This window comes from Papio anubis, chromosome 16 (assembly GCF_008728515.1).
Source record: "Papio anubis isolate 15944 chromosome 16, Panubis1.0, whole genome shotgun sequence".
Lineage (NCBI taxonomy): Eukaryota > Metazoa > Chordata > Mammalia > Primates > Cercopithecidae > Papio > Papio anubis.
The window spans coordinates 59,820,870-59,835,039 of record NC_044991.1 but is presented as its reverse complement, the minus strand read 5'-3'; the positions used below and the strand labels follow the sequence as shown (position 1 = coordinate 59,835,039).

Here is a 14,170-nt window from a genome sequence, read left to right as displayed (position 1 = left end):
TTAGTTTAGTTTAGTTTTAAAGATGTGGGGGTCTTGCTTTGTTGGTTGGGCTGGTCTCAACTCCTGGCCTCAAGCAATCCTCCCACCTCAGCCTGCTGAGTAGCTGGGATTACAGGTGTGGGCAACATGCCCAGTGCAAACTGGATTATGTTAAAGGCAGTATCAGACATATCATTTTATTCCTGAATACTTAGTTATCTATCTCTAAAAAAAAAGGAATTTCCCCCTTATCAAACTACAATGCCATTATCATATCTAAAAGGAACATACAAGGTCAGTATTAATTTCCCCATTGTCTCCTGTAGTTTGTTTGTTTGGAGTGAGTTCCCATCAGGATCTCGATAGGATTCCAGTCCAGCACGTGGCTGCTGGGTGGCCCTCCTGTGCTTGCTTACTCACCAAGGATTTAACAGCTCGGAGACCTAATGGTACCTGAGAACTAATAGTAGACTTACACTTTTATTACAAGGATAAAGATAATAAATGTAACAAGGTGCTCACTTCTCTAAGTGGTAGCGCACTGCTGCTAATGTTATGATTGTCATTTTTATTAGGTGTTATCTCCTAGCTGAGATTACAGATAACTTGGCAGTAGGGTCACTATTTAAGCCTGTTTTTAATTAATTAATTTATTTATTTTTGATTAATTTTTTTTGAGACAGAGTCTCGCTCTGTCACCCAGGTTGGAGTACAGTGGCGTGATCACAGCTCACTGCAGCCTTGACTCCCTAAGCTCCATCGAGCCTCCGACCTAAGCCTCCCAAGTAGCTGGGACCACAGGTGCGTGCCACCACTCCTGGCTGATTTTTGTATTTCTGGTAGAGACAGGGTTTTGCCATGTTTCCTAGGCTGGTCTTGAACTCCTGAGTTCAAGCAGTCACCTGCCTCAGCCTCCCAAAGTGCTGGGATATAGGCATGAGCCACCACGCCTGGCCGCCTGTTTTTTAATTTTATTTTATTCTTTTTGTTTGTTTGTTTTTTTGAGACTGGGTCTGGCTGTGTTGCCCAGGTTGGAGTGCAGTGGCACAGTCTCTGCTAACTATAGCCTGACTTCCTGAGTTTCAGTGAGCCTCCCACCTCAGCCTCCCACGCAGCTGGGACCACAAGCGCATGCCACCGCTCCCAGCTAATTTTTGTATTTTTGATAGGGTTTTGCCGTGTTTCCTAGGCTGGTCTTGAACTCCTGAGTTCAAGCAGTCCACCTGCCTCAGCCTCCCAAAGTGCTGGGATATAGGCATGAGCCACCATGCCTGGCTGCCTGTTTTTTTATTATTTATGTTTTGTTTTGTTTTGTTTTGAGACTGGGTCTGGCTGTGTTGCCCAGGCTGGAGTGCAGTGGCACAATCTCTGCTTACTGTAGCCTCGACCTCCCCACCCTGCTTGGCTGCCTATTTTTATTTCATTTATTTATTTATTTTTATTTACTTATTTTTTTGAGATGGAGTCCCACTCTGTTGCCCGGGCTGTAGTGCAGTGGCGTGATCTCGGCTCACTGTAACCTCTGCCTCTCGGATTCAAGAGATTCTGCTGCCTCAGCCTCCTGAGTAGCTGAGATTACAGGCATGTGCCACCACACCTGGCTAATTCTTTTTGTTGTTGTTTTGTGTTTTTTTTGAGATGGAATCTCGCTCTATTGCCTAGGCTGGAGTACAGTGGTGCGATCTCGGCTCACTGCAACCTCCACCTGCCAGGTTCAAGCGATTATTCTACTTCAGCCGCCTGAGTAGCTGGGACTACAGCCATGCACCACCATGCCTGGCTAATTTTTGTATTTTTAGTAGAGACGAGGTTTCACCATATTGGCCAGGCTGGCCTCAAACTCCTGACCTCGTGATCACCCACCTTAGCCTCCCAAAGTGCTGGGACTACGTGAGCCACCGTGCCTGGCCTTAATTTTTTGTATTATTAGCAGAGACGGAGTTTCACCATATTGGCCAGGCTGGTCTCGAACTCCTCACCTCAGGTGATCCACTTGCCTTGGCCTCCCAAAGTGCTGAGATTATAACCACCATGCCTGGCCCTATTTTTATTTTGATACTTAGCAAGATATCTGGCCCCTGTGGGTGATCCATAACTGATTTTTATTTTATTTTATTTTATTTTTATAAAAAGGAGGTAACTCCCCTTCCCCACTCCCCAGTGAGTTCTTTGTAGCCACACACACAAAAAAGAATAATCAGCAATGAAGTGTAGTCATAAGTGGTATTTAATCAAACGTTGAACTAAATTCCCCAGGACTGCCTGCCCCATGCGCCACCCTACTATTTTTCTCCATGACACTTTCCCCCTTCTTTCTTTTTTTGTTTTGGCGGGAGGGCAGTTTTATTATTATTTCTTTTTTGAGACAGAGTCATACTATATTGCCCAGGCTAGAGTGCAATGGCATGATCTCGGCTCACTGCAACCTCTGCCTCCTGGGTTCAAGCGATTCTCCTGCCTCAGCCTCCCGAGTAGCTGGGATTACAGGCGCTCACCACCATGCTCGGCTAATTTTTGTATTTTAGTAGAGATGGGGTTTCACCATGTTGGCCAGGCTGGTCTTGAACTCCTGACCTTGAGATCTACCTGCCTTGGCCTCCGAAAGTGCTGGGATTACAGGCGTGAGCCACTGTGCCTAGCCTCCCCCTTCTCATACCCTGTGTGGCTTATGTGTTACGTTATTGCTGTGGTCTTTCTCCTGCCAGTAGAATGGAAGCCTCATAAGGGCAGAGATTGTTGTCTGTTCAGTTCGTTGATGTTTCTCAGCATCTCTGTGAGCCTTACAGGTTGGCTTTAGCTGGTCAGCCTTCGGGGTCAGTAATGACTGGATGAAAGCAGCTCTCCATCCTCTCCCATCTGCTTCCTTCTCCGGGAGTTTTCACCAAGCCTGTGTCCATTCCTTGGGCTCCCATTTGTACACTGAATAAGAACAATGTTTGCTGTTTTTCCACCTGTCTTGGCAAAGCTGAAATCCTCGCCCTCACTTCCATTTGTTTTGTCCTTCATATTGTTTGACAGCTTTGAGGGTTTAGCTAAGGCAACAGTTCTGGTGAAAATTGGTGCCTGTTGCTGGGTGCATTGGCGCACGCCTGTAGTCCCAGCACTTTAGGAGGCCGAGGTGGGTGGATCACCTGAGGTCAGGAGTTCACAAAGAGGCCGGGCACGGTGGCTCACACCTTAATCCTAGCACTTTGGGAGGCTGAGGTGGGTGGATCGTGAGGTCAGGAGATCAAGACCATCCTAGTCTCTACGAAAAATACAAAAAATTAGCTGGGCGTGGTGGCATGCACCTATAGTCCCAACTACTTGGGAGGGTGAGGCAGGAGAATCACTTGAATCTGGGAGGCATAGGTTGCAGTGAGCCAAGATCGCGCCACTGCACTCTGGTCGGGGGGACAGAGTAAGACTCCATGTCTCAAAAAAAAAAAAGAAAAAAAGGACCATCTCAAAGTTATCTGTGTTTGAAGAAGAATTTTTTTTTTTTTTGAGACGGAGTCTTGCTCTGTCTCCCAGGCTGGAGTGCAGTGGCCGGATCTCAGCCTTCACTGCAAGCTCCTCCCGGTTCACTTCATTCTCCTGCCTCAGCCTCTCCCGAGAAGGACTACAGGGCACCTGCCACCTCGGGCCTGCTATTTTTGTATTTTTAGAGACGGTGTTTTCACTGCGGTTAGCGAGATGGTCTTCAATCTCTCCTGGACCTCGTGATCCGCTTCATCTCTCGCCTCCCAGTGCTTTGGATTATATGAGCTTCAATCAAGGCTCGGCCCTTTTTGAGATGAGTCTTGCTCTGTCAGCTTCAGTTGGAGTGTAGCAGTGGCACAATCTCGGCTCACTGCAAGCTCCGCCTCCCGGGTTCACGCCATTCTCCTGCCTCAGCCTCCCGAGTACTCCCGAGTAGCTGGGACAACAGGTGCCCACCACCACACCCGGCTAATTTTTCGTGTTTTCAGTAGAGTCGGGGTTTCACCGTGCTAGCCAGGATGGTCTCGATCTCCTGGCCTCGTGATCCACTTGCCTCGGCCTCCCAAAGTGCTGGGATTATAGGTGTGAGCCACCGTGCCCGGCCCAGAAGGATGTTCTTAAATTTCCCCATGTATCATGTTCTGCTGACTGCAGTGTTGGAGTTTACACAATTTTCTTTCCTTTTTTTTTTTTTTTTTAGCTCTGGGGTACACATGCAGAGTGTGCAGGTTTGTTACATAGTATGCCATGGTGGTTTGCTGCACCCGTCAACCCATCACCTAGGTTTTCTTTTTTTTTTTTTTTTGAGACGGAATCTCGCTCTGTCACCAGGCTGGAATGCAGTGGCGAGATCTCGGCTCACTTCAACCTCTGCCTCCTGGGTTCAAGCGATTCTCCTACCTCAGCCTCGCTAGCAGCTGGGACTACAGACACATGCCACCATGCCCAGCTAATTTTTATACTTTTTGGTAGATATGGAGTTTCACCACGTTGTCCAGGATGGTCTCGATCTCTTGACCTCGTGATCCACCTGTCTCGGCCTCCCAAAGTGCTGGGATTACAGGCGTGAGCCACCTTGCCCAGCCCATCACCTAGGTATTAAGTCCATCATGGATTAACTGCTTTTCCTAATCCTATCCCTCCCCCCACCCCATCCTCCAAGAGGCCCCAACACAGTTTTCATTCTGTCTGGCATAGGGTCAAAGGTTGAAGGTCTGTCTTGTGGCTGGTATTTGCTTAGGACAAAGGAATCACCAAAGGAAGAAGCTGAAAAAGAGGTTAAGCACTTGAGACCTAGCATGATGCCAATCCATGTTTCAGGTCTGGCCTCTGCCCTCCCGAGGTAACTTCAGGATGGAGAGCTTGCTCTTCGTTCCCTGCAGCTTTGTTGCCTTCATTGTCAACAACTGTCAAGGCATTGCCTGGTACCGCAGCACCAAGATAGCTTCTGAGAATGACCTGGTGTTAGAAAGAACTTGGTGTGGGGACCCTCTGGCCTATAAGCCACTTGGCTTTGTTTCTTTTTTTTTTTTTAGACAGAGTCTCACTCTGTCACCCAGGCTGGAGTGCAGTGGTATGATCTCGGCTCACTGTAACCTCTGCCTCCCGGGTTCAAGTGATTCTCCTGCCTCAGCCTCCCAAGTAGCTGGGACTACAGGTGTGTGCCACCATGCCCAGCTAATTTTTGTATTTTTAGTGGAGACGGGGTTTCACCGTGTTGACGAGGCTGGTCTCAAACTCCTGACCTCATGTGATCCACCCGCCTCAGCCTCCCAAAGTGCTGGGATTACAGGCGTGAGCCACCACGCCCGGCCAAAGTAACACTTATTTTTATTTATTTATTTTTAGAGATAGAGTCTTGCTCTGTCACCCAGGCTGGAGTGCAGTGGTGCCATCATGGCTCACTGTAGCCTCAAACTCCTGGGCTCAAGTGATCATCCTATCTTAGCCTCCTGAGCAGCTGGATTACAGGTGTGCACCACCACACCCAAGTAATTTTTTATTATTTTTTTGTGGAGGCAGGGTTTTGCTATGATGCCCAGGCTAGTCTCAAATTCCTAGCCTCAAGCAGTCCTCTCACCTCAGCTTCCCAAAGTGCTGGGATTATAGGTGCCTTTCCTTTTTTTCTTGACATTATATTATACAGATTGGTCCATCAAGAGCTACTGAGCTACCTTTTTTTTTTTTTTTTTTTTTTTTAAAATGAGGTCTCACTCTGTTGCATAGGCTGGAGTGCAGTGATGCAATTATGGTTTACTATAGCCTCAACCTCCTGGGCTCAAGCCATCCTTCCACCTCAGCCTCCTGAGTAGCTGGGACCACAGGTCCATGCCACTATACCTTGCTAATTTTTTTTATTTTGTAGAATAGGGTCTTCCTGTGTTGCCCAGACTGGTCTTGAACCCCTGGGCTCAAGTATCCTCCCACCTCAGCCTCCCAAAGTGCTGGAATGACAGCACTTGGCCTTACATAATTTTTTAAAAGCCTGGATAGCATTCCATTGTAAGGATTCTTGCATTCAACATGTTTTTATTGAGTGCCAACCAATAAACTTTGCCAGGCGTTTCTCTCGGAGCTTGGGACACAGCAGTAGGCAAAATGAGCCTAGTCTTTGTTCTTATCAAGCTGATGTTCTAGTGGAAAACTTGATAATAAATATATAACATAAAGTTGGGTAGTTATAAATGCAGTGCAGAATATTCTACAGCATTATAGGAGTATGAGTAAAGGGCAGTGCTATTTAAAATAGAATGAAGCTGGGCTTGGCAGCTCATGCCTATAATCCCAGCATTTAGAGAGGCTGAGGTAGGAGTATTGCTTCAGTGCAGGAGTTCGAGGCTGGCAAGATAGTGAGACTCTATCTCTAGAAAAAATATTAAAAATTAGGCAAGCATGGTGGGGCGTGCCTCTAGTCCCAGCTACTTAGGAGCCTGAGGTGGGAGGATCCATTAAGCCCAGGAGGTCAAGGCTGTAGTGAGCCGTAATTACACCACTGCAGTCCAGCCTGGGTAAAATCTTACTTTAAATAAGATTAAAAAAAAAAATAAGAAAAAATGTAAAATAGAATGGTCAGGGATCCTTTCTGAGGAGGTAAGAGTCAGGCACAACCCTGAATGAAGTGAAGGGATGAGCTGTGTGCAGAGAACGGCAAGGGCAAATGGCGGGGGGTAGAAAGCTGCTTGGCATATTCTAAAAATAGCAGAGTAAGCAAGGGAGAGAGCCTAGGGGTTCTAAGAGGAGGCCAGAGCATGCAGGGTATTGTACAACCTTTGGATTTTACTGTGAGTGAAATAGGAGATAGTAGAGGGCTTTGAGCAGAAAAAAAGACATGGTCTGACCTGAGTTTTTGTTTGTTGTTTTTGTTGTTGTTTGTTTGTTTGTTTTTGAGACGAGTCTCGCTCTGTTGCCCAGGCTTGAGTGCAGTGGCAAGATCTCGGCTCACAGCAACTTCTACCTCCTGGGCTCAGATGATTCTCCTGCCTCAGCCTCCCAGCTAATTGTGTAACAGGTACCCAGCCTGTTTTTTTGTTTTGTTTTGTTTTGTTTTGTTTTTTCTATTTTTTTGGGGGGGGGGACAGAGTCTTGCTCTGTCGCCAGGCTGTGATGCAGTGGCGCCATCTCGGCTCACTGCAACCTCTGCCTCCTGGGTTCAAGCGATTCTCCTGCCTCAGCCTCCCAAGTAGCTGGGAATACAGGCGTGTGCCACCATGCCCGGCTAATTTTTGTATTTTTAGTAGAGATGGGGTTTTGCCATGTTGGCCAAGCTAGTCTCGAACTACTGACCTCAAGTGATCCACCTACCTCGGCCTCCCAAAGTGCTGGGATTATAGGCGTGAGCCACTGTGCCTGGTCTCTCCGTGACCTTTCGTCCCTACTATCCACATTGCTAAAGAGCTTCCCTTGTATATCTCAGCGTGCTTTTGGGTGCAGCTTGGTTGGGTGAATTCTTGGCAGTACAATTCTTGACTATCTGGATTTGACAGATTTTCTCCCAAAAATGCTTAATCTTTCCTGGTAAATAAAGTTAAAATAATAGCTGAGCATGGTGGCTCCTGTCTGTAATCCCAGCACTTTGGGAGGCCAAGGTGGGTGGATTGCTTGAGTTCAGGAGTTTGAGACCAGTTTCGGCAACTTGGCAAGACCCTGTCCCTACAAAAATTAAAAAAATTAGCTGGGCGTCGTAATCCCAGCTGAGGTGGGAGGATTGCTTGAGCATCCCGCCGGGCGGGGGGAGGTGAGCTGAGATTGCCCAACTGTACTTCAGCCTGGGCGATAGAGTGAAACCCCATCTCACTGTCTCAAAAAAAAAAAAAAATTACAATAATAAAGCCCAGTGTTTTGGGATTGTCAAATAAAGTATTGGATTTGAATTCAGTATAAACCAAGAAGCTATATTCATGATAGTTATGAGCTAATTGGATTGGCTGGGAAGTAGCCACCTTCTCAGAGGGCCTTTATGGCTATGGTTTCCTGGGCTTTTTTATTCTGTGTGGCTTCCTTGCTCACTCTGATTTTGGAGATAAAAGATTTCCTCCCTTTGTTTATATGGTTGATTTTACCGGTACAACAGCCTTTAGGATTGTTTTTCTGGAGTGAGGTGGGGGTGGGGACTTGGGTTTAGGGTATAGGTTCAGGGCCTTCCCTTGATGGTGGTGGGCATCTTCCTATTCTTTAATTAGTCATTTTCTGGTGAACTAAAAAGTGGAAAATTTGAGAGTGGTTGCCAAATTCTGACTGGAGATGTAGCCTGCAGGTTAAACATTGAGAAGCCCAGATTGCTGGCTTTGTTTTCAGGAATTGGAGCCTAGCAAAACAAGGTGGCCACCGCAGGGGAGTGTTCCTAGGGCTTCTGATAAGTTTTGACATCCCCTCTGGAAGTGACTTGTGAATTGTAGAGGTTAGTCTGTTTGGTCCATCTTGGTGTACTGCGTGAAAGCTAATTTCCTAGGATAACGCCATCCGATAGAACTTTCTCTGCAGATGTAAATGGTCTGTAATCTTCAGTGTTCAACACAATGGTCCCTGGCCTTGTGTGATCGTTTGACACAGGAAATAGCTAGTGAGACTGAGGAATGGAATTTTAAATTTTATTTAATTAAAATTTGCTGCCGGGCGCGGTGGCTCAAGCCTGTAATCCCAGCACTTTGGGAGGCTGAGACGGGCGGATCACGAGATCAGGAGATTGAGACCATCCTGGCTAACACGGTGAAACCCCGTCTCTACTAAAAAAATACAAAAAACTAGCCGGGCGAGGTGGCGGGCGCCTGTAGACCCAGCTACTCGGGAGGCTGAGGCAGGAGAATGGCATAAACCCGGGAGGCGGAGCTTGCAGTGAGCTGAGATCCGGCCACTGCACCCCAGCCTGGGCGACAGAGCGAGACTCCGTCTCAAAAAAAAAAAAAAAAAAACTTTGCATAACCACATGCAATAGTGGCTACATAATGCATTGTGGGGCTCTAGGTGGTTGCCCCCTGTGCCCAACCTGACATTACGCTCCCCTGCCTTTTGCTCCAGGAATTCATAGCCTTACTCATTGCTCAGACCAGTTGTTCCAACCCCAAGACCGTGAAGTCTTTTCTGTTGTCTCTGACTTCTCTCACACTTGCTGGAGGGATAAATAATTGTGTTGTACAATTAAAAAAAAAAAAATGCGGCCGGGTGGTGGCTCTCACCCCTTTAATCCTAGCATTTTGGGAGGCCGAGGTGGGCAGATCACTTGAGGTTAGTAGTTTGAGACCAGCCTGGTCAACATGGTAAAACCCAGTCTCTACTAAAGATACAAAAATTGGTTGGGTGTGGTGGTGCACGCCTGTAGTCCCAGCTGTTCAGGAGGCTGAGGCATGAAAATCACTTGAACCCAGGAGGTACAGGTTGCAGTGAGCCAAGATTGCACCACTGCACTCCAGCCTGGGCGACAGAGCGAGACTTCATTTCAAAAAAATAAATATGTTTTTAAAATAAAATAAATACATTTGAAAATGTACTGTCTTTCTTGTTTTCTGGTCATTTCGGATGCTCTTTCCCCGTGGCTGGATTGAGATCTTCTTGGAGCTGGCCAGTCTTTGAGTGTTCCTTTTATCCTTTAGGTCACATACGTTGTGCCTATTAAATACTTGTTGCTGACTAATTCACTGGTCTGCCTTTCTAACTGATTTCTCCCCTGCATCCCAGGTGCTTTGAAGAAGAGCCTCACAGCCAAGCAGGTCCAGGCGGATTTTATAACTCTGGGTAGGTCATTGGCCAAGGTTGCTCAGGGTGACTGGCTTCTGAGGCTTTTTATTATGTTAATATCTCCTTCTGTTCTCTTGTAGGCCTTAGTGAGGAGAAAGCCACTTACTTTTCTGAAAAGGTATAATTCCTCTTAATCAAGGTTAATTAAGATCCCTTGCTTTTTTTTTTTTTTTTTTTTTAAAGGTAGTCGCTTTCTGTCCAGGCTGGAGTGCAGTGGCGTGATCTCGGCTCACCACAACTCTGCCTCTCGAGTTCAAGTGATTCTCCTGCCTCAGCCTCCTGAGTAGCTGGGACTACAGGCACATGCCACCATGCCCGGCTAATTTTTTGTATTTTTAGTAGAGATGAGGTTTCACTGTGTGTTAGTCAGGATGGTCTCGAACTCTTGACCTCGTGATCCATTCACCTCTGCCTCCCAAAGTGCTGGGATTACAGGCGTGAGCCACCGTGCTTGGCCTCTTTTCTTTTTTCTTTTCTTTTCTTTTCTTCTTTTCGAGACAGAGTTTCGCTCTTGTTGTCCAGGCTGGAGTGCAATGGCGCAATCTCGGCTCACTGCAACCTCCACCTCCTGGGTTCAAGCAGTTCTCCTGCCCCAGCCTCCCAAGTAGCTGGGATTACAGGCATGTGCCACCATGCCTGGCTAATTTTGTATGTTTTTTTTTTTTTTTTTTAGAGACAGAGTCTCACTCTGTCGCCCAGGCTGGAGTACAGTGGCGCGATCTGGGCTCACTGCAAGCTCCGCCTCCGGATTCACACCACTCTCCTGCCTCAGCCTCCCGAGTAGCTGGGACTACAGGCGCCTGCCACCACACCCGGCTAATTTTTTGTATTTTTAGTGGAGACGGGGTTCACCGTGTTAGCCAGGATGGTCTCTATCTCCTGACGTGATCCACCCGCCTCAGCCTCCCAAAGTGCTGGGATTATAGGCATGAGCCACCGCACCCGGCCAAATTGTGTATTTTTAGTAGAGACGGGGTTTCACCATGTTGGCCAGGCTGGCCTTGAACTTCCAACCTCGGGTGATCCACCCTCCTCGGCCTCCCAAAGTGCTGGGATTACAGGCGTGAACCACCACGCCCAGCCCCTTGCTTTTATATCACGAAGAGAGAAAACAACGGAAAATGCCAAGTAAGCCGAAACCATCCATCAGTATTATCATTTCCCCAGCCTAAGGTTTTCATTTGGCTTCAAGCGAGTGTCATACGCACAGCATTAACCAGCGCTATTCAGTGCATCTCTAATCATTTTTCCTGATTTGACCTAGTCAAAAATCTGCCCATTTTCACGGATCAGGAGAAGACTTACTTGTAAAAATATACCTCCTACTTTCTCCAGTTTACTGCTCTCAGATGTCACTGTGACAAAAAGAAAAATAACAAGTGACTGATTGAGAACTTACCCTGAAGACCCCAATTTTGCAATTGTCTAGTAGAAGCCATGTGGGGGCCAGTATGATGGCAGCACAGTTTTTATTCCAAGATGGATTAAATCTTGGAATGAAAAATACAACATTAATGTTGTGGTCTGCCACTCTGTACCCTCCTCCATCCCTAGGTATGTGCATATAGGTTGAGCCCTTGGTTCTGCACCCTCCCCACTATCTGTGTCAATGCTAAATATTGCAGTGTTGGGGCCGGATGGAGAGGGGGAGATTCTTCCTATTGTAATTGACTTTGGCTTTTGCTTTTGTTCCAGTGGAAGCAGAATGCTCCCACCCTTGCTCAGTGGGCCATTGGTCAGACTCTGATGATTAACCAGCTCATAGATATGGAGTGGAAATTTGGAGGTAACTAGTTACAACCAGTCCTGGGTTATTTGGGTGATACAGGGTCGGGGTGCAGAGGCTGTGACACAGCCACTGTGGGGAAGGCACTGTTGAGGCAGCACCTGCTGTTTTGTATTCTGCCCACATTCAGTAGCTGTTTCAATTCGTGGCTCTGGATAAGTTGACTTTCCAGAAGTACACCTTGCTGCCCTCATACTTGCCCCCACATGGCTTCTGCTGGACAACTGCAAAACTGGGGTCTTCAGGGTCAGTCCTCAGTCAGTCACTTGTTATTTTTCTCTCTCTTTTTTTTTTTTTTTTTTTTTTTGTCACAGTGACATCTGGGAGCAGCGAATTGGAGAAAGTGGGAAGTATATTTTTACAAGTAAGTCTTCTCCTGATCCTTGAAAATGGGTAGATTTTTGACTTGGTTAAAAATTATCAAATCTACATTGGGTTAAATATCCATTTAAATGGATGTTTTACTGAAGTACCTTATATATCTATCTCAGAGCAGTGTGGCCAGCTACAGATGTGGTCACTAACATGCCTACTTTCAGATGAATAGATCCTAGTATGATTCATTGACATGTGATTGTTCCTGTAATCATGGGAATTGTTAGAATTTTCAGTGGTGGATGATCCATACTGCTCCTGTAGGACTCTCAGGTTGGAAGCTTAATTAAGTCAAAGGGTTTTAATTTATTTGCCCAGTTGTCATTTTAATTTAAATTATTTCTTTTTCTTTCATCAGCTAAAGTTGGTGGTTAAGAAAGGAAATCAAACCGAAAATGTGTATATAGGTGAGTCTGAATTCCCTCTTGAACCTCTTCACCTTTTCCATGTTCTCTGCAGTCAGGGGTGGTGACACTCACCACAAATCATGTCTTCTATAAAACAGTCATTGCCAGCTGTGGAGTAGCTGTTCCACTGCCTTTCCTCTCCTAAAAGATGGCACAAGGAGTGTTAGAAAGCCCTTGGCAGGTTGGAGCCCCCACAGTTGAAGAGCCGTTTTGAAAAAGGGAAAGGGAGGGAACAGAATGTCTGGGATTGAAGAAGAAGGTTGATGAGCAAGAAGCTCTTGCCGTAGAAGTCCCATTGAACATCCCGAATGATACCCTTTCATCTCTGTGCTGTGGAGCTGTGCCATTTGAACACTCACTCCCTTTTTTTTTCCTATGGAGCAGAGAACCTTCTGCATTCAAGTCTCTCAGTTCTTTATTATGATCAATTACCCATCAAGAACTGCTTAGAGGTACTAAGCCAAAAAAGAAAAAAAAAATCCTCTGCGTGGAAATTAATTTTCTTGGATGATTCTGTGGAGTTGGAAACATTTATCTGAAGCTGAATTTTCTCTCTCCAGAATTAACCTTGCCTCAGTTCTACAGCTTCCTGCACGAGATGGAGCGAGTCAGAACCAGCATGGAGTGTTTCTGCTGATTTCTGTCCCTGCATCTCCTCTGGCCCCGTTCCCTGCCCTCCTCCCTTCCCTGGGTGACTGCTCTGAGAGGCACTTCACTCACAGGCCTGTGGGATGCTCCATGGGGCCCTGCTGGCTTCTTGGGAGCCCAGGTGCAAAGGGTTTCTGAAAAACAACAGGATTAAGTACTTAAAGAGCCCAACACAATTACCCCGTAAACTCTGTGTTAGGGCAACCTCCACCACCTATCTGTCTTCCAGGACACATTTTAGATACTGTGACAGGCAGGCCACTGCATCTCAGATTCAGGGGAGAAAATAAATTGTCACCTCCCCTTCAAAGTTCCAGAGTAAACAAATGGTGCCATCATTCAAGATAACATGCTAATCACCCTCCTCCCAAAAAGCAAGAGCTTGTTTATGGCTGAGGAATCGGTGGATTGTCTGAATGACGTGTACAGAGCCCCCACGGATTTCTGCACACTCTGGGTCTGTGCTGGTGGAACATTGCCAGTCAGTTTTTAATGAGGCACCTGTGTGTAAATACATGCTTGGTTTTCTCTGCAGAGAACTGAGGCTAAACTCTGTCCCCACTTCTGGTTTTGCCCTGTCATGTTGTAACGAGGCAGGCCTTTTGAGGCCATTTTAGTTTGAGCTCAAGCCAACCACCTCTGTTGGTTAGATGATGAATAAAAAGGTTCTGAAGCAAAGGTCTGGATCCAGTTGTCTTTCTACTGCATGGATTAAAGAGTGGTGTACCTTGCAGAGAGCTAGTGCTTGCTCTTGTCTTTAAAAATTATCTTCCTGATTTTGTGAAGATTCTCGGTCTCCAGTGAAATTGTGTCTGTTCCAGTGCTGGAATTCGTAAGAGCAATTCCGGGGAAAACTCAGGTTAAAAGCCCCAGGAAAAAGCATAACATGTGAAATTGAAATGCTTTGTGTACAGATGGCTTTAGCCCCCACCCTAGCATGTGACTTTTCCTGCTCCTCCTCCTCCAATACGTCTCCTTCTCAGAAATTTTTTGTCTGTTTGTTTGTTTGTTTGAGACAGACTCGCTTTGTCGCCCAGGCTGGAGTGCAGTTGTGTGATCTCAGCTCACTGCAAGCTCTGCCTCCCAGGTCCACACCATTCTCCTGCCTCAGCCTCCCGAGTAGCTGGGACTACAGGTGCCTGCCACCACACCCAGTTAATTTTTTATATTTTTAGTAGAGAGAGGGTTTCACCATGTTAGCCAGGATGATCTCGATCTGACCTCGTGATCGGCCCACCTCAGCCTCCCAAAGTGCTGGGATTACAGGCATGAGCCACCGCGC

The 14,170-nt window shown here is 46.7% G+C and overlaps 1 protein-coding gene across 9 annotated transcripts in view; it reads left to right on the top strand.

Moving 5' to 3' along the window:
* COMMD7 (COMM domain containing 7) overlaps nucleotides 1–13,566 on the top strand; it is a 39,186-nt gene extending 25,620 nt beyond the window's left edge. For 6 of the 9 annotated variants that reach the window (XM_021921146.1, XM_021921144.1, XM_021921142.1 and 3 more), the window contains exons 4-9: nucleotides 9,613–9,669; nucleotides 9,753–9,790; nucleotides 11,368–11,458; nucleotides 11,773–11,822; nucleotides 12,192–12,240; nucleotides 12,625–12,794. In XM_021921146.1, coding sequence (XP_021776838.1) covers nucleotides 9,613–9,669; nucleotides 9,753–9,790; nucleotides 11,368–11,458; nucleotides 11,773–11,822; nucleotides 12,192–12,240; nucleotides 12,625–12,779 — 440 coding nt within the window. In that variant the 3' untranslated portion in view covers nucleotides 12,780–12,794. The other 3 variants (XM_021921148.1, XM_003904877.2, XM_021921147.1) reach the window with 1 other exon arrangement.
* Nucleotides 13,567–14,170: the final 604 nt, after the last annotated feature.